Source organism: Syngnathoides biaculeatus, chromosome 13 (genome assembly GCF_019802595.1).
Source record: "Syngnathoides biaculeatus isolate LvHL_M chromosome 13, ASM1980259v1, whole genome shotgun sequence".
Taxonomy (NCBI): domain Eukaryota; kingdom Metazoa; phylum Chordata; class Actinopteri; order Syngnathiformes; family Syngnathidae; genus Syngnathoides; species Syngnathoides biaculeatus.
Genome location: NC_084652.1, coordinates 9,156,638 through 9,184,099, shown reverse-complemented (window position 1 = coordinate 9,184,099; position 27,462 = coordinate 9,156,638). Strand labels below are relative to the sequence as shown.

At 41.8% G+C, this 27,462-nt stretch overlaps 1 protein-coding gene across 1 annotated transcript; it reads right to left on the bottom strand.

Annotated features, from left to right (window-relative positions):
* Positions 1-12,168: 12,168 nt before the first annotated feature.
* plk3 (polo-like kinase 3 (Drosophila)) lies at positions 12,169-24,400 on the bottom strand. Its single transcript, XM_061839926.1, has 15 exons — positions 24,053-24,400; positions 22,414-22,521; positions 22,192-22,308; positions 21,926-22,055; positions 21,655-21,742; positions 21,066-21,161; positions 19,519-19,717; positions 17,951-18,077; positions 17,699-17,814; positions 15,820-15,940; positions 15,653-15,736; positions 15,198-15,360; positions 14,988-15,117; positions 14,787-14,897; positions 12,169-13,854 (listed from the first exon to the last, which is right to left on the bottom strand). Exons 1-15 carry the CDS (start codon positions 24,260-24,262, stop codon positions 13,660-13,662), a joined length of 1,995 nt encoding a protein of 664 aa, XP_061695910.1. The 5' UTR covers positions 24,263-24,400; the 3' UTR covers positions 12,169-13,659.
* Between the last annotated feature and the right edge of the window lie 3,062 nt (positions 24,401-27,462).

Below are 27,462 nucleotides of genomic sequence, written 5' to 3'. Positions count from 1 at the left end.
CTAGCGGTTAGCACATCTGCCTCCCAGTTCTGAGGTTTGAGGTTTTCTCAGCTACGGCATTGCTGTGAAGTCTTTGCTCTCCAGCTTCCTCCCACATTCCCAAAACATCCATGTTGAAGGCTCTAAATTGCCTACAAGTGTGTGTGACAGACCGATATTAGTTGTTTGTCTCTATATGCCATGCGATTGACTGGCAACCAGCACAAGGTGTACCTAGCCTCTTTCCCAAAGTAGCTAACGCTTGCAACAATTGTGAGGATAAGAGCTATAGAAAATGGAAGGCTGGAGAATGCCATTTTTAAAATCTGAAAGACCCCACACATGATGATTAAACAAAATGTGTGTGTTCTTACCACTGCAGCCAAGGATGTGTTATTAGGATTCTCAAATCGTTTCAAGGCAGGACAGTAAAGACACGCTCTGCTCCAGTATTACTGGCGCCAGGACAGCCACTGCTGCTCTGTTCCTGTAGAACACGCCGAACTGGTTTTAGATGGGAAAAGAAGTACGCAATTTAAGCTATGTATGTTTCTCACCAACAGTATCCCAGGCTAATCCTAATCTTATCCCATTCTAAACTGGGGGCTACGGACAATTTTCTTCTTTTGTGGCAGCACCCAACAACTCTCTGATGAACACAGGACTTATTTTCATGACTACTGCGTAGAACAGCCTCAACAGCTCCCGTGGAAGGCCGTGTTTCCTCAAAAACTGTAGGAAATACAACTTCTGTTTGGCCTATTTGAGGATGACGGACTGTAGTTCCCATGAACTTGAAGGTCTTGACGATTGACGCAGGGGCAGTTTGTATCGGGGGCACTTTTGGCGAAGGATGCTTCCTGAAGTCTACAATCATCTCTACAGTTTTGCATGTGGTGAGTTCCAGGTTGCGTTAGCCCCACCAAAGTTCCAGCTGCTCCAGTTCCTGTCATGATGCTGACTCATCACTGATGAGGCCAATGACTGTGGTGTAGTCTACAAACGTTTTACAGCTGGGTGCGCTGAGGTACAGCTGCTTGCCGAGAAAGAAAAGAGTAACGGAGAGAGGACGCATCCTTGGGGTACCCCATTGCTTGGGGTGAGTCCGGATGAAGTGTTGTCCCCCAACCTCACCTGCTTCTTCATTGTTTTCACTCCAGGCTTTGTACATTTATACCTGTTTTTGCCTTTAAGTATTGCTGCTGTAAAGGATTTTGGCATTTGTTGGTCAGGAGAAACCTTGACTGAAGGTTATTTCAAGTCGTCTTTCATGAGCTTTTAGAGTTCAAATAACATCATCCAAGTGGTTTCACTCGGATAGGTTAGAAAAGGAAGGATTTTAAGCAAAAACAAGAACCCGAAAAGGCTTTGAGTCTCATTTCCTATTTAGGTACTTACGGTACTAGCTACTTGTAACCCATATGCTAGCCACGTGATATCTGCTTTTCTGCTCCTCACTTGTCACAACAGTCATATAAATGACATTTTCTGAACACATTCTTCTTAATATTGTTCAACATCCTTTTTTTTTTTTTTTTTACCCTGGAATCTCAGTCATCACAACAAGGTCATGTGATACAGATAAGTAATCATATTACATTACCTATGAACTTCAAGGAAACATTTTTTTCCCTCCCTTTCAGTGAAAACAAAGTCACGGGGAAATAATTGCTTCGGACACTGTAACACAAGCATTGTAAACATGGCAATAAAATGACGAGACGCATATTAGCTACAAGTGTACAGAACATTAGATACTCAAATCTTATCTGTGTGCCATCACAGAGGCCAACATTCACGTGAGAGAAATAACTTCAACTGTGTAGATAAACTTCTGTTTGATTTACAGCCTTGAGATCAAAGCCTGAACACTGCCTTCTTTCCAGTTGTAGTTCTCTAAAACTACACATTTGACCTCATACTATACGTAAAGTCCTGTATTTACTCCACAAATGGTGTTTGAGGCAAAACTGAAGGGAACTGGTAGCAAAGTGGAAACTACAGAGTGCAACCGCGCAACAACAGAGTAAGCTAACGTTAGCGATGTGTTTATTTTTGCAGCATAACATTTCACCCAACCACCCACTAACAAACACACCTCCACACGTGTGAATTGCTCTTAGTTATCCAGAGCAGGACTTTGAATTGAAAACACAGGTTTGTTTTTGTGATGAAGGCCTCGTCCGCATCCGGTTTATTGCCACCCGTAAAAAGATTCAAATCAGCAGAATGTCTGTATATAACTTACAAAAATATTACAGCCCTTCTCCTCACTTGACATGACATTTGCCTACCATCGAACAGAATTACCCTCTGTCAGCATCTGAGGGAACATTTTATTGAAAACAAAAAGTCTATAAATAGAGAATATGATCTTCTGGGCCTTGTGCGTCTCCACCCGGCTTTTGACTTCTAAAATCTTACACGGCGCATCCTTTAATAGCGGTTAACCGCACCCACGGGCCTTCGTCCATGCGGGAGCCGAAAAGTTTTTCTGTTCTGTCAACAATGGTGTTAAATCAGGAAACAGGTTTGTCTGCACGGAGCCATGTGAATCCGCAATAATTAACAGGATGTACAGTACAGTAGTAGGTTCAGGAGATTTCAAGTCAAGACCTCGAGAAACTATTAGTTCAGCTGTAACGTTTATCGTGCAATTGAGGTTATTTGACTCCCTCGAAAGATAAATATCCCTTTTTTTTTTTAGTATTGTATTTCCAGAGTATATGCCCCCCCGAACCCTCCACCCAATTACATACAATACTTAGTGTACATGTGGCTCAGTCTACTTCCTGGAATGTTACCGAATGGCCACAGGCACATTAGTATCTTTCTCCACCTTCACTCGTAATTTGATGAAAACACCACCTTGTACTGTAGGTGCTTTCCACGACTTCACCGTTGAGCCTTGTCACGCTGTATCAGCCAAAACATTGGGGCGTCTATCAAATTTGAAAAACAAAAATGAAATTATTTCTTTCAAACCAGAATGGATTTTTTTCCCCCCCATCAGAAGCTTTAATCATTCAACCCTTTTTTTTTTTTTTAAATCACTTACATATGAATGAACATGTATAATAAGAAAAAAAATAAAAGCAATAGGATTGACTTTGATAATGTGAGTGCAACTAGTTTTTGGCTGCCTATGTGTTTGTTTGTGTGCACATGTGTGTGGAAATTCCCCCCGTTATCAGTTGTTATGGAATCTGTCTCAGGCTCTCAATGACTGTTTTGGTTTTGAAGACGAAAGAGGAAACCATGAAACCACCCGTGGGTGTCTTTAAAAGTCTCTTTAGATTTCTGATGGTTTATTTTCATTTGTTTGTTTTACTTGATAGGTGCAACATGTCCACATTTAAATCACAAACTTAATGATAAACTTGATTGTTGCTGCTATTTGACCATCAAACTTGGATCCCTGTGGTAATAACGAAATCGAATGGGGGTTCCCAATAATAAGTGTTTCACTGAGGCTGCAAGTTCTCTTTGTGACTTATAGACACACACACACACACACACACACACACACACACACACACACACACGTAGTCTGTATTGGGTGAAAAAAGTAAAAAAAAAAAAAAAGAAAGTCTTTCTTTGAGGCTTTGCTGCTAAACAGGACAGGATGTTCCACTGACAGAACGCCAAATGACTAAGATCTTTTGAGCATTTGAATCAAAGTAATAATTTGGTCAGTCATGGATTTAAAAAAAAGAAAATCACATTTCCAAAATTTTATGCAGTGTGTTTAAAAAAAAAACAACAAAAAAACGAAAAAAAACTCCCTTTGTGACTGAAGCACATGATTATGTTCATAAGTCAGTAGTTATCACATGACATGACAAAATTTGCATGGCGACACCGTTGGTGGATAGAATGAAGGCTCGAGATCAGATGATCGGAAGAGGGGTCAACTCTCAATGATCTCATTGAGAGAAAATCACACTTCCAATCATGTGAATGTTGTACGGTCTCACTGATGTTGATGACGAGTTCATGACTGAGGATGAGCAAACGCTCAGAAAACATGACAACGGCTAACTTCAGTGGCAGAACTTGGGCAGTTAAAGTTCACTCGCAAACTAAGCAGAAGACAAAGATATGTTGTGTATTTAAAACAACCACATTTAGCTTTGCCTTATTACAGTCAGTTTAGCGCAATGCTAACAAAAAATGCACACAGCTATATAAGGGCTACAAAATAGCAGAAAGGGTGGAGGAACACGCGTAGACAGGCATATCATTACTCACAATCAGGCATATTTCTTTAAATTTGACAAATGTCATTTATCTACTAAACTACTAAATACTGTAACTCTCATTGCAGTTTACTGAGTCAGTTGTGAAACTTCTTTGTTTATCTCTTATACTGTCCCCAATTAGCGGCGATGTAAACACCAGAAGGAAGAGCACAATGTCCATTGAATTGAAGCAAAATTGGTGACAAAACTGTATTCATTTTTCTTTAAACATTCTATTTAATTCTAATTTTATTTTAATAAAATACAATGCTAGATTTTTTTTTAATGAAAACAAGCATACAAGACTTTTTATGAACATGAAACCATGCTAAATTCAAACTCAAATATTAGATACAGTGAGCAATTTGTATCACAGGAGTGGTTTACGCTTTTGTCGGTACTTTAAGCAATTAAACAGTCAAACTCCCCCCAAATCTGCCGATATTTAGCTCAGTTACGTCGTGTTAATCTCGGGCTTCCCTGTATGTATGTCTACTGGCCATCTGTTTGCCAATCTGTGCATTATTTCGTCTTGTCAGCAGAATCTTCCTGGTCTCAGAGAGGTTAATGGATTATCAGGCTCACGCTCAAAGTGCTTGGGCGTGGACAATGTTGCATACATAAATACTACACACACAAAAACAAAACAAAACATGAGCCTTGCGAGGATCTGATTTAAGAACACAATGGAGAATAATAAATGCAGTGGTACCTTGATCTTAACTCAAATCAATTGTCCCAAGTGAAATGAATTGAAATGCCATTAACCAGTTCCAAGACTGCACAAAATACCAATCAAACTGTGGTTCTTATTGCATAGACGTTATGAGTTTGTGCATCATGATAATTAAAGGCGCATTGTGCTGGTCCTTCTAGTGAATGTACCTGAGCCGCCAGCGGCACTGTAATACATACAGATGCACTACACCTAGATTACATGATGAAACCCAGGAGGGGTATCTAAACTAACATGCAATAATAGTCATTGTTTCAGAGGATAAAGAATATATGACTGTTAATATCATTGTTTGTGCTGTCTAAAGGTGTCGCTGCTCAAAACTAAATATTTGAAAGCATCTATTGCAGTTTGGTTAGCTCTTTGCATTGAGCGTTAGCATCACGCTAACACACTTTTGTGAGTGCAGAGAAAATATAAAGGAAGTTAGTATTGAACTCTTCCGTGGCCACTTGGCTAAGAAATTAAATTAACCTTTCTTGAATAGATTAGGTACAGGACGTTGTCTGTTGCAAATTAGCATTTTGTGTAAACGTTATATCTTTAACGTGGTGACAATTTAATCCCCCCCCCCCCCCTCACACACATGGATGGGGCCCTGAACTCCAAAAAAAGGTTTATTGTGCTGCTGAGTTTTGTAGATTGTTTTTGTGTGGGTACCTCAACTTCCTCTGCAGGTGTCAAAACAAATAAATAAAACGAGTAACCTTTCTCTGAGTATGCAAGCGTATGTGCGACACAGGATGTGCGATGATCTTCGATGATCTACCTTCAAAGTCGCCAGAGGCCCCCCCCCGCCCCCCTCCACCCCGAGTGTCAGATGCTAAAAATAGTTTGCCTATTTCCACGTCCTTTCTTTGTGGTTCAACCGCTCACTCGTAAATCAACTGCAGCACGTACAATATGCACCTTTGACTCAAATAAATTATTATTTTTCAAATTATTTCTTAATTTCGATTGATTTAATAAGTTAAGATTTGAAAAAAGGGTGAAAGGATGTCACTAGCCAATCACAGGAGACAGACAAGAAAGCACTTTGACAATTTAGTCTTAAATTAACGAACGGAGAAAACTGACAACCACGCCAAGTACATGCAAACTCGACACACGAAGGCTCAAGTTGTAATTCAAACCGTGAACATTACAAGTGTGAGGCAGATGTGCAACCACGATACAACCATGCTGCCCGCATGGAGAATAATAAATGATAAATATAATGTAGAAAATCTTCAATGAATTTAATAGCCTGGGTGTACACTAATTAAAGTATTTTTTTTGTAGACAACTGGCAATGTCGCTCGCATACTACATATTCACTGTATGCATGTGCTAAATGTAGTTTTTTTTTACATTTTGAAATGGGGTTTCCATAATGTTTTTAGTATCATATTTAATATTACACAATTATTACATACATTGCTAAGTATTCCTGGAGGTCTTCTACACATACTGTGTATTGGGGAAAAAAAACACGTTTTGATTTCGACTTTGTAGTCATCATTGTGGAATTTTAAATATGGACGTGGAAATTGAAAAATGTTCCTTTAAGTTACTTATACAAGTTATATACGTTATAAGTTTATTTTAATCATTCAAAATGTATCTGGAGCTGGAGGCAGTATCTGGCTAAGCCTGGGCCCGCAGATGCATGTGTGTACGCAATTTAAATTAGAAATAAAAAAAAAAAATACAATCTTCTTAAACATTTTTCTTTTAAACACAAAATAAGATAAACAAGGATGTTGGTGTAAACAAAACTACGAATACAATTGCAACAATGCTGCCAATTTCACTCACTGAAAAATGTTTCTCCACTCGTATAGAGTCCGGTTGATGTCCCGCCTACGAGAGCCACCCCCCCCCCCACTGCGATTGGTAGGTTTGTCAGCTGCGCAAACAACACTGCAAAAGTGCCTTTCAGAAAAAAAACCCGAGGGCCGCACCTGCATTAAACGTTCATATTAAGGTGGGGGCCACAAAATATCATCTCGTGGGTCACAAATGGCCCCCGGGCCGCCAGTTTGAAACCCCTGATCTAGATCATCCGAACGTTATTTTAGAAACATTTATATGATCCCTTTAAATGGCCTTTTCACCCATGGTGGGTGAGTTTGGAAAATGTCTCCTCCGCTTAACAAGGAGGGGATTCACGCCGTTGGAAAAATAACTCGGGACTATTTTCGGACACACGCATGGACAGAGTATAGAGTGGCGGGAAGCGAAAGAGAGCTGATGAAACACACGGCAATGAGTCAAAAGAGTTCCTGAGAGGAAAGCGTCAGACGGAGCCGGCCGCACACTCGCTTCGGCTTGCGGCCTGGCCTGGAATTCGCAGGAAGTGAGAGCACGATGACAGCGGCCTTTCGCACACACGCGTGATGACTTGAGTCTGGGAAAAATAGAGGGAAAGCTCTTGAGGAAACACAAGTTACTAATTAGTCCAAATGGGCCCTCCCCCCGCGTTTAGATGTCTGCCGGAATTCTTCCCCCCTCCGACAACATCACGGTCATCATCTTTGTCTTGGCCTCTTCCAGATGTTTGACTTCCTCCTGGCTTGCTCACTCTTTGATTTTGGCCGCGTTTCCAGTGCAGGAGACGAAACGGCGCGTCGTCATAAAGGCCGTCAAGAACGAGGAAGCCCAAAACGGAAGATGGGAAACATTCATTTTAAAAATTCGAATAAGTCTATTGCTCAATTGACACGCTAATTTCCTGGTTCCATTCTAAAACTAGTTGGTTCAATTTGTCAAAACTCAACAGCGCCGCCATTGATAGCAAGTAACCACCTGTGACGCTAGCAAGAGTAGCCGCCCAAGCTAACGACGCTAGCGAAGGTGCTTCTTTACGTTGCTTTACTTCAAGTTCCTTCTCATTACTTTATGTATCTCATTACTTTATGTATTACTTTATCTTAACATCCAGTTACTTCATTTCACATCCACTGTACTTTATTTAACGTAATGTTGCTTAACATCAAGCTCCTTCACGTTAAGTCAAATTTCTTTTCATTGCTTTACTTCCTGTTTGTGACTTTGCTTTCTCTTCCTTTTCTTTGCTTCACGTTATCTTACTTCAACTTACTCCACATTACTAAATGTTACTTTGCTTTACTTCACTCTCTGTTGCTTTACTTTATGTTGCTTTCCTTTTACGCCACTTCAAGTTACTTTACTACAGGACATTTCTCAACTATACTTGACTTTGTTTCACTTTTTTTGCCGTCTTCCTCTACTTCCTGTCAATTTATGTGTTTTGCTTTTATTCATGTTAGGTTACTTTACTTCATACTACAAGTTATTCTGACCATCTTGATTTTAGCTCAAGTTATTATACTGCATTTTACATTGCTTTGCATCACTTTTATTGTTTACATGATGTCCCTCTTACTTTATTTCACTCTATTTCATGTCTTGTTAGATTCAAGCTGCTTTACTTCAAATTTTTTTTTTTTTTTTTTTTTGCTTCTTTACTCTACATTACTTTGCTTTACTTCCAATGAAATTGTTTTCTATTATTTTCATGTTCCATTACCTTAACACAGCTACTTTACTTCAATGTACTTTACATTTGGTTACAATGTTTTTCTCTCTTTTTTTTTTTTTTTTTTTACTTGCAAGTAACTTTCCTTTATTTTACATTGCTTTTTATTGCACTACTTCATGCTCGTTTTGCTTCTCATTTTTCTCCACTTTACTTTACCGTATATGATTACTTTAAATTGCATATTTCACGCTCCATGAATTTATCCGGCGGAACGGTGGGATCAGCTGGAAAAGCGTTGGCCTCAAAGCTCTAAGGATCCGGGTTCGATCCCGGCCCCGCCTCTGTGGACTTTGCATGTTCTCACCGAGCCTGCGTGGGTTTCGTCCGGGCATTCCGGTTTCCTCCCACATCCCAAAAAGATCCAACATTAATTGGACACTCTAAATTGCCCCTCGGTGTGATTGTGAATGTGGCTGTTTGTCTCTATGTGCCCTACGATTGGCTGGCAACCAGTTCAGGGTGTACCCCGCTTCCTGCCCGTTGCCAGCTGGGATAGGCTTCTTTACTCCCGCGGCCCTCGTGAGGATAAGCAGCAAAGATATTGAATGTGCAATATTGTCAAATGTGCAAATGAAAAGGATCACTGCTCTTTTCGACAAAACATGACAGAAAAAGAACCACTTTTTTTTGCCATGACTTTATAAGTTAGCGGATTGATTTTGGGGGGGGGGTCAAGAGGGACGGAAAACATTTTGGCTGCACAAGCGTGTGTGACATGTTTCTTTGTACTGGTAATGGGACACAGGAGGGGATCGGTAAAAGGTAAAACATTTCCTGGAGGGCGGCGGTGTGACGTGCAAAAGTGTCGTCTGATGCGCTCGGTGCAGGTCATCTTTGACATCAGTGCGGGGGTGGGGGCGGGGGGGGGGGGGGGCGCTGCAGCCAACACAAACACAAGCACACACTGAAGCTCCGTGCAGCTCGCAGGAGGAAGGACGTCCCTTCCTCCGAAGGGAACTACAGTACCGCAGATAAATTCCCCTCCTACACTACCGCGTGAACCTTTAGTTTCTATATGCCCCGCGTGCTTCCCACGTCTGACGACTGCTTCCTTGAAAAACTTTTCAACTTCCAACAGGCTTCTGCCGCTGGTTTTTGTTTCCACTCAAGCTGAACGTCACACTTGGACTCACTGCAGCTTTTGTTGAAACCTGTTTTTCATCATCATCATCTTCAAGGGGACTGTTAGGATAACTATCCATCCTTCCATCCATCTATTCATTTTCTGTACCACTAATCCTCACTAAAGGTCACGGGCGTGCTGGAGCATATCCCAGCCGTCTTCGGGCGAGAGTCGGATTTCACCTTGAACTGGTCGCCAGCCAGCTAAAGTTCCTTCCTTACTCGCTGGTGTGTTTCGGATCGTTGTCTTGCTGCATGATCCTAGACCGTTTGAGTTTGAGGGTACGAACTATTGGCTGGACGTTTTCCTCCAGGATTTTCTGGTACACTTCAGACTTTATTGTTCCATCAATCACAGCAAGTTGGCCAGTGTCTTTCTTACAGTAGAGTCATGAACACTGACCTTAGCTGAGACCAGTGAGGCCTGCAGGTTTTTAGATGATATTTGAGGTTCTTTTGTGGCTTCCTGGATGAGGTGTCATCACATTGTTGGAGTGATTTTAGTTGGTCATCCCCTTCTGGGAATGTTTGCCACTGTTCCCAGTTTTCTCCATTTGTGGATAATGGCTCTGACAGTGGTTCACTGGAGCCCTAAAGCCTTGGAAATAGATTTGATTTGGGTAGATATCCTGTTCCTCCCCCCGTGAATGCAATCTTTTTTTAATTTTATTTATTTATTTTTATTGCTGTATCCACGATTGCTAGTAAGTAAGTAAGTAAGTTTCTTTCGGCTTGTCCCTTTCGGGGTCGCCACAGCGTGTCATCTCAGATGAACGCACATATGTTTGGCACAATTTTTACGCCGGATGCCCTTCCTGACGCAACCCTTCTAGTGAACCCATGCAAATCTCCCTGGGACTAATAAACATGATACCATCATATTTCCTTCCCATTACTTCACTTCACATTACTAAACTTCAAATTGGTTGACTCGACTTTCACTTTTGTCAAGGAAATTTTCCATTTCAGTGGAACCTCAGAGTCTTGTGAAGTGTTCAGTGTCTGATTTGTTCACCCCCCCAAAAAAAAAAATTTTTTTCGATAGGAAATATTGTAAATGAGTTTAATCCATAATCAACCTTCAAATAGTAAATTCACATCTTAATTCTCCATTTATGCAGAAACACATACAGCTGGCATTTAAAAAATAAAAAATGCATAAACTTAATGCAACTTAAATGTGTATCATTTACCTTTTTGTTGGCGGTGCGATGGTATCGGAGAGACTCGAGAGGGAAGGAGGACGTGTTACTCCAAAGTCTCTCCTCCATGATTTATTTGACTGCGTAATTCTCCAGTAGCTTCTCCATTACTTTTATTATCTGTGGCCTTTGGTTTGTAATGCTAATGCTAGTCAATCCTTTAGCAACACTGGCTGCCTTTTATTACATTTGCATCCTTTAGAATAGTCGAACTAGTCCACTTAGCGATACGATGCTAGCTAGCAAGAGCCGTAACAAACATGCAAGCCATTTTCTTCCTATGCAATTAACTCATCCTTAGATCAACCGTGGTTCTCTCAATTTTCCTTTTCCTTCACTGCTAGTAGCACTGCTGTCTTTCTTTGGGCCCATATCCAAAAAAAAAAAAAATACTGGAAAAATAACAAAAAAGACTTTTGAGTAGCACTAGCACAAGTGCACCTCACACTAATGTGCATCGATTGGCTTGAGTGACTGATTGATTGATTCAAACTGGGTGGCGGCTCCTCTCAGCACCGCTCCCTGCGTTCGATCACCATCGCTAGGCTTAAGTCAGCTACACGGTCAACAGGCCGGGTTGTTTGAGAAATTTTTTTACGTGGATTTTTTCTTTTTTTTTGCGTCGACCACCGATTTGTACAACCACTGGAATGTTTGAACTCCGAGGTTCCACGTAAAGTTACTTAACTTCATCTTCTGTTGCTATTTCATAGCACTTTTTGTTTCAGTGAATTCCTATCCTGCAGGTACATTGCCTAGCTTTATGACATATTTCAAATAATTCTTTATAAAACTGGTTGATGGGTTAGGATTTCATACAGTCTGTTCATGATTAGAAGTATATCCATCCATCCATTTTCTTAGCAGCTTATCCTCACAAGGGTCACGGGCCATATTGGAGCCTATCCCAGCTGTCAAAGGGCAGCAGGCGGGGTACACCCCAAACTGGTTGCCAGCCAATCGGAGGGCACATGGAGACAAACAGCCGCACTCACAAACACACCGAGGGGCAATTTAGAGTGTACAACTAATGTTGCATGTTTTTGGGGATGTGGGAGGAAACCCACGCAGGCATAGGGAGAACATGCCATCTCCACACAGGCGGGTCTGGGATTGAACCCGGGACCTCAGAACTGTAAGGCCAACGCCTTCCAGTTGACCCACAGTGCTGCGATTTGAAATATAAACTAGTCAAATTTAATTTTAGAGTCAAATATTCCCCTAACCCCAAGTCTTGTTTCTGAGTTAACCAAAAATTAAGGCAGAAGTTAATACTCAAATACTCCACGGGTATATTCACCTTCAATTGAGCATTACTATAACTTCTCAAGCGTGAGGACCAAATATTTTTTCAATAAACTTTATTTCTGTCCCATGTTCCCCCCCCATACAATACATACAAAAAGTGTGATTAGAATTGTGTCAAGACTATAAATATTACACAATAAAAAAAAAAAAAAACCAAAAATAAATAAACACTATGTGCCAAAAAAAAAACAACTTCTGAATTTGCAGACTTGCTTTCACAATGTTTCTGAAAACATGACATTTTGCATTCCAGGTCACAGCTTCGAGGATACAACTCTTGGGTCGAGAAACGCGACGCAAAAAACGAGGGTCACAGTGAGACGAGTACAATGTTTTCTTCTCGCTGGGGATTCTACATTGATGAGAGCGGGTTCATTTTAAAAGCTTACATCGAGAAGTGACAGTGTAGTGCCGTCGGACGTGCTTTTGAACTTTGACGAGCAAAAAGCACACAAAACGCGACAAAGCCGTCAGCTTGACATTCGCAAAAGAGGCTTGGTTATTGCACTATACACAGATCCCTCTGAAAGGCACTTATCACCCCCCCCTCCCTCATCTCCTCTCCTCTCATTTCGTTTCCCGGACCGGCTTCTCTGCTTTACCAGAACACGTGGGCGCGCACACAAAACACATTCACCGACGTGTCAATTTAAAACTCAATTCTAAAAATCTGACAAACGTAAACAGGCCTTTTGGTATAGAGTTAAAAAAAATAAAATAAAATCAGTGATGGTTTAAAAAATAAAAAAATTATAAATTCCACACCCCCCCTCAAAAAAAAAAAAAAAAAAGTGCATTATCATGTTGCTCCCAAAGCCCGTTAAAGTACTCAGTTTACCTTGTCAGTGAACGCCACGAACAAAATGGGTGACAACGAGGCAGAAGTAGCAAAGACTCTCTGAACCTCACCACCAAATATGGCCAGGAATGTCAAGTGTGCGTGTGAGGTAAATTAAGATCATATTGTGATCTACTGCTGGCTCTTGTCTTTTTTTTGTTCAAACTGAAAAAAAAAAAAAAAAAAAAGGAAAAAAAAAATAAAAAATTGTGCACCAGTGTCCACAGGTCAGGAAGCAGCCAAGCAGGTAGAGAGTCCACCACCGTGTATTCGACCAACACAAGTTGCAATTTAAAGTGTTTAGTTACCATTGACACACCACACCTGGCACGAACGTCATCTATGAGGCAGAAAGCAGCAGGCTCAATTGGCACCATGCAACCAAGAAGAAAAAAAAAAAAAAAAAAAAAAAAAAAAAAGTGGTTGTGTGTGTTTTTTTTTTTTTCGTTTTTCCTCTTTTTTTAGGCATCTATCATGGAGTGTCCAATCATTAGATTTTGCCAAACAAACTTTGGACAGGCACGAACGCTGGAGGCCAACACATCTGATCAAATCAACGCGAATACTGTCAGCTGCCGCAAGAGGCCCATTATGGCACTGCAAAAATGCTCAACAAATCAAATGGGCGCCAGTCATTGAGCCTTATGTCACAGTTAGCCAGTCAGTTTTTGTCTTTTTTGGTTCCCCCGTTAGGCATCGGCATGGTGCTGCAGGAGATGGAGCACGTAACGGAGGCGGTGTCGCAGCTCCGGCGTGCAGCCAATCTCGCTCAGCATGCTGAGGAGGTACGTGTAGGAGACGCGCTCGCAGCTGATGTAGGTCAGCAGGTACGAGTCCGAAGACTTTGACAGGATGATCTTGGTGTGGTCCGTGTAGAAATTCACCTGGGGCGAAAGAAGTATTGAATGAAATATTAATCAAAAATGAATTCAAGCAGTACGGAGTTATTCAATTTCCCAAGAAAGCAAGAAATGCGCCCCAATTTGACAATAAATCAATGATCGCAACTGATTGTCAATGGTGTGAAAAGGTGTGCTGCTTCCATTTATATAACAAAAAAAAAAAAAAAAAAAAAAAAATCTAATTTGGGATAATGTCATCAGGTAGCAATGTACCGTGTTGTACAATTGCATGACGTCACTATTTATTGAACATCTCTTATTATGCAGATGTAATCCTGGAGGAGAACGGCAAAATCTAAATAAGGTTCAACAAAAACCTGAATCGAATTTTGCAAACTTTCAGCTATTTTGGTCTTGACTGAAAAATTGACTTCATACATTGGATGAGTGCCTGCTCACCCATCGGGTAGCCCTTTTATTATCCTGCCCATTTCCAAAAAATATTATTTGTTAGTCAGTGGTGATTTCACACCAAATTGCTTTGTTAGCACGTCGGGCACAAGAGGGACTTTTGCAGCCTCTCAATTCTCCAGATTTGCTTTTAGAACCAAAACTTGCTAGATGGGTTGGAAAACTTCCTAAAAATCTAACAGTCACGTCGGCAACATTGAGTGGCTTCTTGCTTCAACACAGTTGTCATGGTAACAAAAGTAGCCGTTGGCATTTTTCTTTTGCATGACAGAAATATACGCCCAAAATGGAATGACTACAACCAGAGTGACAAATGTGAAGAATGTCAGGGACCTTTTATTGAAGGGGGAGGCGTGGGAATAATTTGACCACATCTTTCAATCTTTCACGGATGTCTATATTAATGCCACGTTCATCACAAGAAGGCAGTACAACTTTGATTTTTGTCACGTAACTTGTAATGCCAAACAATTATTAGAGGGTGACCGTGATTGAGCACTAACCTGCAAAGTTCCATTGTTGAAGAGCATGACGAGTGCGTGGTCCGTCTTCACCCACTGCAGCAGCAGAGGAGGAGGACCAGAAGCTTGCTCGTGACAGTGAATATCGCCACCCTGTTGGGTTAATATTTTGAAAAACTCAAAACCAACTTTTGTAAATATGTAAGTATACATTTTATTTCCGCTCCCCCGATTTCCTCATACCTCCATTAGATTCTGTTCCATGTAGTTAGCCATGAGCTCCACAATTTGTTTCTGGCTCCGTAGCTGCTCTGGTAGAGAGCTGGCAGGGAAGCTGAAGTGCTTCTTGTTGGTCATGCAGTAGTGGACCGTCCTGGTTGACCAAAACAACAAACTGTAAACTTTTTGGATTTGTAAATTATCGGACACGCCCGAGGACGCTTTTCTACTCACTTGCGTTGGTCACAGAGGCTGAGATGCGTTCCTTCGTTGAAGAGCACGCCGATGCTTTGGTCCGACAGCTGGTAGCCAAAACCGTATTTGTTGGAATAGTCCACCCATTTAGTGACCCACAGGAAGGACTGCGTCCTGGACAGGCATGGTGGGTTTCTAGTGGCTGCAGAAATAACAACCATGCTAAATTTTAAAAAACAAAATCAGGGGCAAAAGTGCAATCAAACATCTACATTCCCGATTAGAGTTTTACACAAAAAGCTACAAGGCATTATTAAGTCTCTTAAATCCATTGGAGTCAGCAGATAGTCTAACTTTAAAGAGCTTACATCAGCAAAGAATCAGGCTGATTCAACCACTACGCCGCTTCCGTGTAAATATAAAAACAACAAAGTAAGGCAGCACCGAGTGGGTTTGATTTGAAAGCGCTCATCCACATCTCGAAAAATGTTCACCTGGAGGCATGGTGGCCAAGCAGCCATCCAGAACCTTCATGGCTGAATCGGCCACAGTGGAGGGAGTGACAACATCCTCACAAGCTAAAGAGAAGAAAAACACAATAAGTGAATTATGTTACAATATGTGAAATAATGACCAAAAAAAGTGCATAACGAGAGCATACGTTCAGAGCTGCTGGCCATGGTGCCCTTGAAGGAGCGCGAGATTGACTTCCTAGATTCTTCCTCAGCAGGGGTCTGCTCCAGAGGGACCGAGCTGACCAGGAGACCGCCGGGTGAGGGGACCTGAAGAGAGCAGGGAGGGGGAGTTTGAATCATTGAGAAAACATGAGTGACCGCAAATGTACGATTTCACATTCAGCTTGGGGCTACAGAGTTTTGGCTTTTTCAACAAACTCCTTGAAGAACTTCTACTTTGCACAATGATCCACAACAGAAACAAATTAAGGTAAATGCACTAAGTGTACATTTTCTCCTGCTAAAGCTTGATTAGCACTGCAAGGCGCTCTGGTGACAATTTGTATGAAAAGCCATTTTAACATTTAAGCAGCTGTGCAGTTTGCTGATAGCTGTAATTGAGCTTTGCAAAGTCAAGAAGAACATTTCAGATATGTTCCCCTTATCCACAAATGTCACTGCAGCTTTGGAATGTCTTTTTTGTGTTTGTCCTGTCTGCCCATTAGATCAAGCAGAATGGAGAATCTGCATCCCCTTCATGCCGGAACAGTTTTACTGCATCACAGTGGAGTTTTTGAGCTTCCCCTGGGATTTCTTAGTATTTTAATTGAAGATCAGAGTCGATCAGTGTCTGTTGTGCATTTCAAATCCGCGGGGGTAGGCAGAGCGCGGGGGCAAGGCCAGAGCAGGAAATCGCACTGACATGGTGGAACCCAGGACAACCCCCCGACCCCCACCCCACCCAGCACGCGTGATTCTGTTAATCTAGGTTGAAGTAGAAAAGGGAAACAGTATACACCTGTGACAGTTCATAACAGCAATAAATCAAAACAAGTACTTATCTAGAGACATAGGGAGTGACGCTGGTAATAGTTAAATAGTTCAACGTCAACCACCAATCACACTTATTTGTCTTTATCGATCCCTATAAAGTTTTACGACTCTCGAGTTCCTTTGCGAACAGATCGTTCATTCCCAATGAAGTTCCTTTAACCTTTAGATTTTACAAACACTTTGTTGTGTTCAAATTTTGTAATGTTATGTCATTTTTTTGTATAGATAGATAAAATAGATATATTGATGAACACAGTGAAAAGTATTCATGTCAACTGAATCTTCTGTATCTTAAAACGCAGACAAACTAACCTGAATTTGGAGGTCTTCTGAAGCATTGAATGTTTCGTGATTGAATATCCAGTGTCGTTTCTTTCAAAAGTTGATATTCCGATCAAGAGTTTGTAATTCCGCAGAACCTGACATGTTTGATCAAAGTTCTGAATTATCCAATTTTAAATCCTTCCACTTGTTGCCGCGTGAATTCCAAATGATCTCTGAGTTCGACGAGCTTCTGATGAAGCAACTCAAGTGAGATTGTCAATTTCTTATCTCGCGTTGTCACAGCATGCTCCTCAGGGAGTGTCATTATTAATTCATTTTGCAATATTACAAACTGAATTGGAGATCTGTAACTCGGTTATGAGATATCCAAAATTAGATTCTGACTAATAATGGTTGGCCATACAATTTCGACAAGCAGGCAGCTAAAATAGAAAAACATGAAATCTGATATATCCTCAGATCAGAATTAGGTCTCTTGCAAATGTGGAGGAAAATCTGATTGGGTATCACAATATGGTGTAAATATTTTACATTAGAGGTTTGGCCATCATTAAATTATCAAAATTATTTTCAATCACTAAAAGCAAATAATTGTACTAAATGAGGCAGCCCAGCAAAACAGTAGGCAATGTTTAAAATTTGTATTATGTCCAATATGTATATAGTCTAAGCAAAGGCATAACAGATACCCATCACTGTAAAACTGACAGGGAAATATATTATCGTGAAGCGTGAAAACAGACATACCTCATTTGGGCCAACAGTTTTGTAGCTGATCTGGCGGTTGATGGAGCACTTGACGATGCCGGACACCAGCTTGGAAATATCTTTGTCCTCCTTCTCCTCACACGGCGACTTCTCCACTGCAAACATGAGTCATTCCCATAAAATGAAAACTTGTAAAAACAAAGCCACACATTTGAGCGTAGCCCTTATTAACCAAGCGTTCGTTCCCTCGAATAATTACTGGACAGGTACGCGAACGAGACTTGTGCTTACCTTTTGCTTTTTTCTTCCCGAAGAGGCTCTTGGCCATTTTGGTGAAGAATTTCTTGGCCGGGCTGGGGGGGTGGAGCTCAGGCACCGTCACGCAGCTGTTGGGGGGAAGTTTGTCGGGAGTGAAACCCTGCGAGGTACAGTAGACAAAAGGAGTTACGACACTGGCATGACAGTTGCGCTTCTAGTTAGGGGCTTCTCTTCCTCAACCTCTAGTACCCCCCCCCCCCCCAAAAAAAAAAAAAAGACCATTACACACTAATATATTCTAGTACAAATGACAATGCAAGTAATTGTCAGTGCAAGGATTTAAATACAATGATACGTGGAGTACTCATCAGTTGCAGTAATGTATACTCTATATATTCCACAAGTGCTACATAGAACAGTTGTACATGTCAGTACCGATATCCGAAGAATATTGACCAGTTTGTTATTCCAGCCATCCATCCATTTTCTTTGCCGCTTATCCTCAGGAGGGTCGCGGGGAATGCTGGACCCTATCCCAGCTGTCAACGAGGCAGGAGGCAGGGTACACCCTGAACTGGTTGCCAGCCAATCACAGGGGACATGGAGACAAACAGCCGCACTCAAAAAAAAAAAAAAAAAAAAAAAAAAACATCACACCTAGGGGCAATTTAGAGTCTCCAATGAATGTTGCATGTTTTTGGGATGTGAGAGGAAACCGGAGTGCCCGGAGAAAACCCACGGAGGCACGGGGAGAACATGCAAACTCCACACAGGCAAGTCTGGGATTTAACCCAGGACCTCAGAACTGTGAGGCCAACGCTTTACCAGCTGTCCACTGTGCCACCTTTGTTCTTCAATGGCCCCAAAAATTGTAATTCCAATAATTTACAATTCACATTCCAGACAATTCCAACTGATTTCACAAAATACAGGAATTCCAGGCTATTTACTTTTCCAGCCACGCCCCCCCCCCCCCCAAAAAAAAAAAAAATCCACATTTTCACCCCCCCCCAAAAAAAAAATCTAGTGAATGAGACTGTAAGAAAAGATCCATCGTTTCAATTCCAACTTGTTCAGCTCATTCTGAACATTTTAGGACCAATTTACCATATTCCAAATTCCACACTTTTCACAATCTCCAAATCAAGGGAAATTTTACACCTTTAACTGCTTTCCACATTCTTAATAGATTCAACACATTCCAACCGTTCAACTCATTTAGGACATGCTGGAAACTATTTTCAGTTCCCAAATTCAAACTTTTTCCAATAAATCCCCCACTAAAGAGACTTGACATTGAGCACCTCTTTCCACATTTAACCAATTCAAATCATTTTAACTTCAAGTCCCACATTCCAACAGCATTTTATTTCACCAATCAGATCTCTACAGAAACTGAGAAACTGGATTCTTTGGTTACCAATCCAATTCATGTAGAAATTGCGACCTACTCTGCAACATTTTTCATCATTTCCACCGCACCCCTTGTGTTTAATCATGCCCATACCTTTTTCCACATTAAGGTAAGTAACTGTCGCTCTCTCCGCCTTTAAATTCCGCAAAGGGATTAAAAAGGGAAAAAAAAAAAAAATCTTAATTACTTTGGTGAAGAACTCATGGTTGAGGATTTGATCCAGAGTGAGTCTGTCGCTGGGGCTTTTCTGCAGGATGCTGGAGATGAGTTTCTGCGCGGTGGGCGACAGCCCAGAGGGCAGGTTGTACCGAACTTCCTTGATGCATTTGTAGGTCTCTTTCAGGTCAAGAGTCTCAAAGGGTGGGTTGCCGCACATCAACGTGTACCTGAACGGGAAATACGGCAGGGAAGCGGCGTCATGACTCAGAACAAACACGCTGACTGATTAAGCCACTGGTGACAAACTCAAGGCCCGGGGGCCAGATGCAGCCCGCCACATCATTTTATGTGGCCGCGAAAGCAAACCATGTTTGTCAACTTTGGTGATTTTCGCCAAAATCTGTCCCCAAATTCCAGAATGTCGTAATAATAAACAATGTTGACATACTGCATTTTACTATTATCAAACCTTTTTATACAGTAACAAAATAAACAATAATATATTGTGAGGATAAGCAGCAAATAATAATGGATGGATGTATACAATGGTACAGATGTGTGCATATTCTTTATCAGGGAATTGCATTCCCGCTTGGTTGCGACAGTCTACTATTTCAGTATAATAAGACGACAAAAGTATGTTTTTGTTGGGTTGTTTGCTTATTATTATATAAATAATTATTAAATCATAAATAAATAAATTACATAAATTATAAAAAAATAAACAAACAGAAACCTACTTATAGCTTCTGATTACTATACTTAAATAGTAGACAGTCGCAACTAGGCAGCAATGCAATTCCCTGATAAGAGGACACATTCGTACCATTGTATACATCCATCCATTATCTTTGCCGCTCATCCTCACAAGGGTCACGGGGAGTGCTGGAGGCTATCCCAGCTGTCAACGGGCAAGGAGGCAAGGTACACCCTGAACCGGTTGCCGGCCAATCCCCGGGCACATTGGGAAAACAGCCACACTCCCAATCACACCTTGGGGCAATTTGGAGTGTCCAACTAATGTTGCATGTTTTTGGGATGTGGGAGGAAACCCACAGAGGCACAGGCAGAACATGGAAACTCCACACAGGTGGGTCCGGGATTGACCTCAGAAGTGTGAGGCCAAGATTTTACCAGCTGAGTCATCATGCTGCCCCCATTGTATGCATGTTATTGACAAACTACTGCTTGTTGGTTTACTGCCACCATGGCTAGCGCTTCTAACCCCCCCCCCCAAAAAAAAGGGGGGGGGGAAGAAAAGTCAGATCACCAAGCAAGTGCAACTGAAACTAATTTATCAGTAGCAGTACTATCTATTTTGGGGGTTGTGCAACTCTACTTTTGCCACCCACACTTTTTCACAGGGTTGTAAATTGCCCCCAAGCGACAGTTTGTACGCCGGGTACGTGATGTCCTCAATTCACAATTGACTGAGGATGTTGGCCACTCATGTTCTAGCTCGCTCAAGACGACATCAGCAGAAGTCTTCCCGCACCGAACGACTTGAAGGACACAAAGGCTCAAAGGCAGACACGTTTGTCTCAGTTTACGCATGACTGCCAAATCTCTACTTACATAACACATCCGAGGGACCAAACGTCTGACTCTGGGCCATGGCCTTGCCGGTTGAGCACTTCGGGGGCCAAATAGTTGGGGGTTCCACAGATGGTTCTAAGAAGGACACGGAGAAGATTCAATTAAACATTGCCGGGCTTTAGGGACCAAGCACAAATATTTTGATGCCACGGTATTCCACGGCAAAGTGTAAAAACCTGCGGCGCAACTAGGCTTTCAACGCCACGTTAAACTGCCACTTGAAAACCGGTTTCGTCGGATGATCGAGAGAGGTTGCATGACTGCGCGCACATTACAGAAGCGCAGAAAAATGCAAAGTGCGTAACAGCTTTTAGTAAATCGAACACCTTGAACAAGAAACCCAATGTCCCTGGGGACAGGATTTCTCATGAATTCTATTCCACAATCTGATGAAAAAGTACTTGTAAGTCAAATTCATCCAAATTGTAGTTGATGGCCCTTTTTGTAGTACAAAAGTACTCCACCCGGAAAAGCGAATCCTATTCAATCGGAGGTTGTGGCACATTTTATTCACCACACAGCAAAAAAAAAAAAAAAAATAAAAAATAAAAAAAAAATAAACCCTTACTTTTTCCTCTGCTCGACAGTCTCGAGCTTGGCGGCGAGGCCAAAGTCCCCCAGTCGCAGCTCCATGTTTTCATTCACAAAGAAGTTGCCTGGGGAAATAAAATAAAATAAAAACGTAAAAAAGCAGTTTTTCCCCCAAGTCAGCATTCCACAGTCCGGCCAAAGTCACAGCAGATGCTTTGGATGCTTTCGTGCACGTTCCCAACATTCCCATCATACTACATACCCCGCTCCCCCCACCCAGCCCTCCCTCCCTCCTTCTGCTGTCATACCTAGTTTGAGATCTCTGTGCAGGATGCCTCTGCTGTGGAGGTACTTGAGGCCTGATATAATCTGTCTGAGGTAATATCGCACTTCAGGCTCTGTCAGCGTGTGTCTCGCCTTCCAAATGTGCGCCAGCGACTGCGAGGGGGAGGGAGAGCAAAAACAAGCGCAATGAGACTACGTCCGTCACCTTCAGTGACGCGTTTGTGGACTTCACGTCGGCTGCCAGGTTTAAGGGTCAACATTAGACCGCTCACTCCGGAGAACTCCTCACCTTGCGACTGCATAGCTCCAGAAATATGTAGATGTTGTCGTGGTCCTCGAAATGATGAGAGAACTTCACTACGTGCTTGTGCGACAAGGTTCTGTGCAGCTCGATCTCGTTGGTGATCTACGAGAACAGGGGGGGAGGGAGGCGGTGGAACGACAAGCTCACTTCATTTAGTGCCGGGCGAGATGCGCAAACTGTGCGGCGCAGCCAGTCGCGAGCCTGTACCTTCTCCCGCTGGTGCGGCTTGGACACCCGGCTCTGCGGAATCACCTTGACCGCGTACATCTTGTTGCTCGACAGGTCCGTCATCTCGTAGCAGCGCGCAAAACCACCCTTGGGGAGGGGAAACGGAGGCGATCAGATTGGAATTTCGAAAAACAACATTTCAGGGGTGGGGAATGCACACGCCTCCATTTCACAGATACGTTCTCGAACACAATGACTCAAGACAGTAGTGGTGGGCACCTTTTCTGATTTACTGGGGCAATTTTGAGCTGTCCAGACAACACAGAAGGGAGGGGGAAACATTTTACACGGCTATACAGTATTTTGTGCCCCCCCCCGCCCAAAAAAAAAAAAAAAGCGACAAAAGGGTCAAGTTATTTTCATACTTTAAACAAGATTCAAAACGCAGCAGCCACGAGAGAATCCTTTCAAAATATTAAATATCCATCGATTCCATCCATTTTCTTTGCTGCTTATCCTCACGAGGGTGAACAGGCAGGAGGCGGGGGAACACCCTCAACTGGTTGCCAGCCAATCGCAGGGCACAATGGAGAAAAACAGCCACACTCATAATCACACTAAGGGGCAATTTAGAGTGTCTGTTCATTTTATCATGACAGAACAATCTTTATCATAATCATCCAGTGCTTATAGTATTTTGAATTTTACAGAAAATGGATGGGAAAGATTTGTTCACTAGGAATCCTTTGCTTTAATGATGTTTTATGTTTTGGGACATCGCATCCTTTCAGGGATTGTAGCGATACTTTAAGCAGGTATCGTACCCAACCAATCAATTTGGCATCATAACACTAACAGTATATCAAACATTTAACCTTGCATCATATTTGTTTCGTAGGGACCCTGCATTTTTCCCCACATAGAATAAATATGTAACCACGGCTGAAGTGGCCAACTGTAGCTTTCATTCCAGGGCTGTTTAAAGATCAGATGAACCAAAATACATCCAAAACGAGGTTTGGAGAGGAAAACAAAAGGATTACATTTGAACATTGATAAGGCAGATGTAGAGAACCGACATAGGTCCATTAAAGCCATTGTTTCGCCTAAAAGAGATTAACTCAACATTGGCTGGTGCACCAAATGAAACGGCCTCCCCTAGTCGTGATTAATTGGCAGTTTAAACATTGCTTGAGTCAAAAGATATTTTAAAAAAATAAATAGAAATAAAGTATCTTTTTTAGCCTCGGTGCAGGTGCCTGAAGCATCTTTTCTCGAGTCATTTGCATGCATCTGATGCACCAATGAATATGGATGCAAAGATGCAGACAGGCAGGCAAGGGAAAGAAACGGAGCCTGCTGCATTGTCAGACATCTGCCGTGAATTCGGCCGTGAATTCGGCGGCTCTGCGGCATAATCACACAACACAGACATGACTCGGCAGCTGGGAACTAGTGACGCGCAACCTGTTGTCTCGGGTGTGGATATTGATTATTACAAAAAAATATGGCTTTATTGGTGCGCCGTACTATGACGCGACGTCGTATTCTATGCATTGTAAATATCGGCACACCTTGCTGTACCGATTACACACACCTGCAACGCAGCCTCATTTGATTTCGCCCACACCCGCGAGCACACACATGAAAGAATAATTTATAATATTATTCCGCGCACCTTTCCCAACAGCTTCCCTTTCGTGTACAGGCGTCCCGTCCTCGCGTCGGTGACCACCTGGGACAGCTCACTTTTCCCAGACTCCGACTTGGCCCGGCCGGCTTTGGCCGCCGGAGCCCCGGCTTGCTGAGCTCCGTCGGCGGTGGGCTTCTTGGGGAAATCCGCATTCGCGGCGTGGCACGACGCCGCCGTGAAACAACTGATATCCATTTAGGGCGGCGGCTTCGGGCCAAACACACACACGGAAAAAAAAAAAACAAAATCTCGTTGTCCTCCTAGATGGAGAAGACGCTTGTGTGTTTCGGGGAGAAGCCGGTCGTCTCAATCCAATGAATCCATCTGGCATGTCCGAGTAGAAACGCCCCAAAAGCACTAGATATATAGGCGGTCGTGACGTCAGAAAACGGGGGCGTGGTTAAAGGGAGCGTGAGGCCACACGTGCCAATCAAAATGGAAGACAAATGTGAATGGGGGGGGGGAGAAAAATCGTTTGATTTTAATGCTTTATTATAATAATAATAATAGTTATTATTATTATATTTGTAGCACAAAAAAAATTTGGGAAAAAAAGTTTGAATTAAAGGCAGGGCATGATAACCGTCTCACCTCTGAAAGTGACTCATTCAGTCTTTAATCTCGACTCAAAGATCACCGATTCCGGACTGGCTATTCGCTCCGACGTTGCTCATATCCATTTTTTTTTTTAATCTTCAACTATTTCATTTTACTGCTTGTTTACTATTCCCGTTTGCGCGGTGACGTTGTGTGCCCTGAATTGTGCCAAAAAGACTGTCATGATGATTAATAACAGGACAGAAAAATTGTGCTGTTCTATTCATTATTATCTTGTTCCAAATTATGTTGCAAACCATATGAGCAGTCAGATATTTGTAAACCCAAATTATTTAAACACTATTATGAATCAGAGTACATGCACCATTCAGTTATACATCCTTTGTGAATGTAACCATATCAATGTAAGTTCTGACAGTTATGGGGGGGGGGCAACCTCTTTTGAAGTGAAGCTTTTGACTAGAATTTTATTCTATTTTATATTCACAGAATTGTTGCGTGAACACGGCATACCAGCTTTCTCCTGAAACTTATTTATTTATTTATTTAGCCTTTCCCAAGAGCATCAATGTCAATTCAGTGTTGTCAGTGCAGCCTCCAGTGGACAAAATTAGCAACACAGCTTGCTTCCTCCATCAACACGGGACCAGATTGGATCTCCTGACGTCCGGGTTCTCATCCCCCCTGGTGTTTGATACCAGTGCCGTGGGCAGATGATTGACATGGCAACATAATCGGACTGAGGTCACTGATGGTGGCGGCGACGACGTCAGGGTTCAGCCTGTCTTTCCTCCAATGTTTGCTGGGATAGACACTGGCACTCCTGTGACCCTTGTGAGGATAGTGTTATGATCTTGCAATATACGAGAAGTCCTACACCTCAATCTAAGAATATCGGTACGCTTGCTCTCGAGTTTCTCATGTGGCTTCTTTCTTTATTCCTCACTCCAGCACAAGTGCCTCAATCACCTCGGGTTGCAGTGTCCGTTTGTCAAAGGACCTTGAAGATCAAAGGTCAAACGATAACTGTAGCCAAGACATTACAGATAGATGGCTTGGAAAATGGACATACCGAGACTGAAATCTGAATGGATGAAAATACAACAACATACACTTAAGCACAGCAAGCAGAACAGTACCAAATGAAAAGAATAAGCTCCCAGGTGCTCGGGAATAAATTTATACAAGTTCATGTAATAATGGTTTTATTACAATTTAGCTTGTAAACATCCATCCATCCATCCATTTTCTGAGCTGCTTGTAAACATAGGTTAGTATTTATGGTACTGCTTGAATTTTTTTCCAGGTTATTTTCCCCATTTTCATAAAATGCGTAGAATTTTGGCCTTGAGCTAAAGGTTGCCTGTTACATTGCCATAGGACAGGCCAACGGCGATCTCGAGACGATATCTCCCACAATGCCAGCTTCGTAATCATTGCTGCTATCTGGTGGGGAAAAGCGTCATAACATCCCAGTGAAAGTCGACTCAATTTAGGACAAATGACGTTTCAAGGTTACGGACACTGATAAAAAAAAAAAACAAAAAAAAAAAAAACAAAATCCTGGACAGTGCATTCACATGTAGAAATATGTCGATTGGTTGAAGCCAGTTGGCCGCCATCTTGGTACTCCTAAAACGTGTTTACAGGTTGGATTATGGCGGGGGTTTTCTCAAAGTTTGGCATGTAGAATTAAAACTGGTTGTGTGAGCTTGACATTTTTTCAGTTCTCGTAACATGAATGATTTTTAATTCGACTTGGTTATCCAAAAAAGGCTAAGTGCAAAGGAAAGTCAAAGAACACTGACTACCAAGAAAGCTTGCATATTACCCAGGGTCCAATTTCCGTGACGTTATACGCTGTAAAACCAAAGTTTTTTTTGTCATAAAAACATTACATTTTAAGTCAATCGGTTCGATATATTTTTGGAAATATGGGAAAATACACGCTAAACGCATTGTTCATTTGTTGTCTCTGCGACGTCCCATTTCAGACAGAAAATGTAAATTTGTTCCATCACATTTCAAAATCAATTCAATTAGCAGATTTCTGTATTATGAAATTCATCAAAAATTTCGCAGAAAATGTTTTCTCGTTTATCCACTGATGAAGTTTGGGAAAATATTTACATCGCTATTTTGCCAAAAACCGTCGGCCTAGAAAGGTGAAGCAGAGAGAGAACAGTGAACAACAAATACTGTAAACAAAAATTTGCTCAAGTGAATTAAGCTCATCAAAAAAAAAAAAAAAAAACCTTTACAAACAAGTGTCAAAGTAAATCTTTCTAACTTACCTGTGAAACGTTTTCTCACAGCCACAAAACTGGCGTCGCTCCACGTCGACATGGTTGTTTCGGGAGTATCAAGATGGCGGATGGCGACTTCAGTTTTTGTGGCCAATGAGCCATCCAGTCTTTTTTTTTTTAGATCAGTGATTACAGACCACTAATTCATGGTTATCGTACTGTACGTCCTGTTTCTCAAAATGTTTTATATTTCTCAGTTACAATCGTTTGTCAGACAAATATTGACTATAGTTTAGACAGACTACGTGCGAGTCCCCACATACGTCCAAACTATTCATCATACACCAAGAACTGTATAATTCTGCTCTAGAAACAAAACACTAACAGTCAACGATATCGTTTGAGTGGATTCTCTTGACTGACTCTGACTGAAATCAAACGTAAAGTGATTATTGTCTTTTAAGTGAAATAGTTAATGGCTTATGAAATAACACAAAAACAAAATTAAGGTGTGACTAAAAAAAAAGAAAAAAAATTGATGAAAAATTTATTTCTGAGAATTCAACTAAGAATGAGAATCCCGTGTGTTAG

What these genes read in the sequence shown, in the direction of transcription:
- plk3 (XM_061839926.1), bottom strand. Translation starts at nt 24,262, where the DNA reads ATGGATATCAGTTGTTTCACGGCGGCGTCGTGCCACGCCGCGAATGCG. An exon ending in AGCCGCACCAGCGGGAGAAG is followed by an intron (nt 22,309 to 22,413) that starts GTACAGGCTCGC and finishes CTGTTCTCGTAG; the next exon opens with ATCACCAACGAGATCGAGCT. An exon ending in CATGGCCAGCAGCTCTGAAC is followed by an intron (nt 15,737 to 15,819) that starts GTATGCTCTCGT and finishes TCTTCTCTTTAG; the next exon opens with CTTGTGAGGATGTTGTCACT.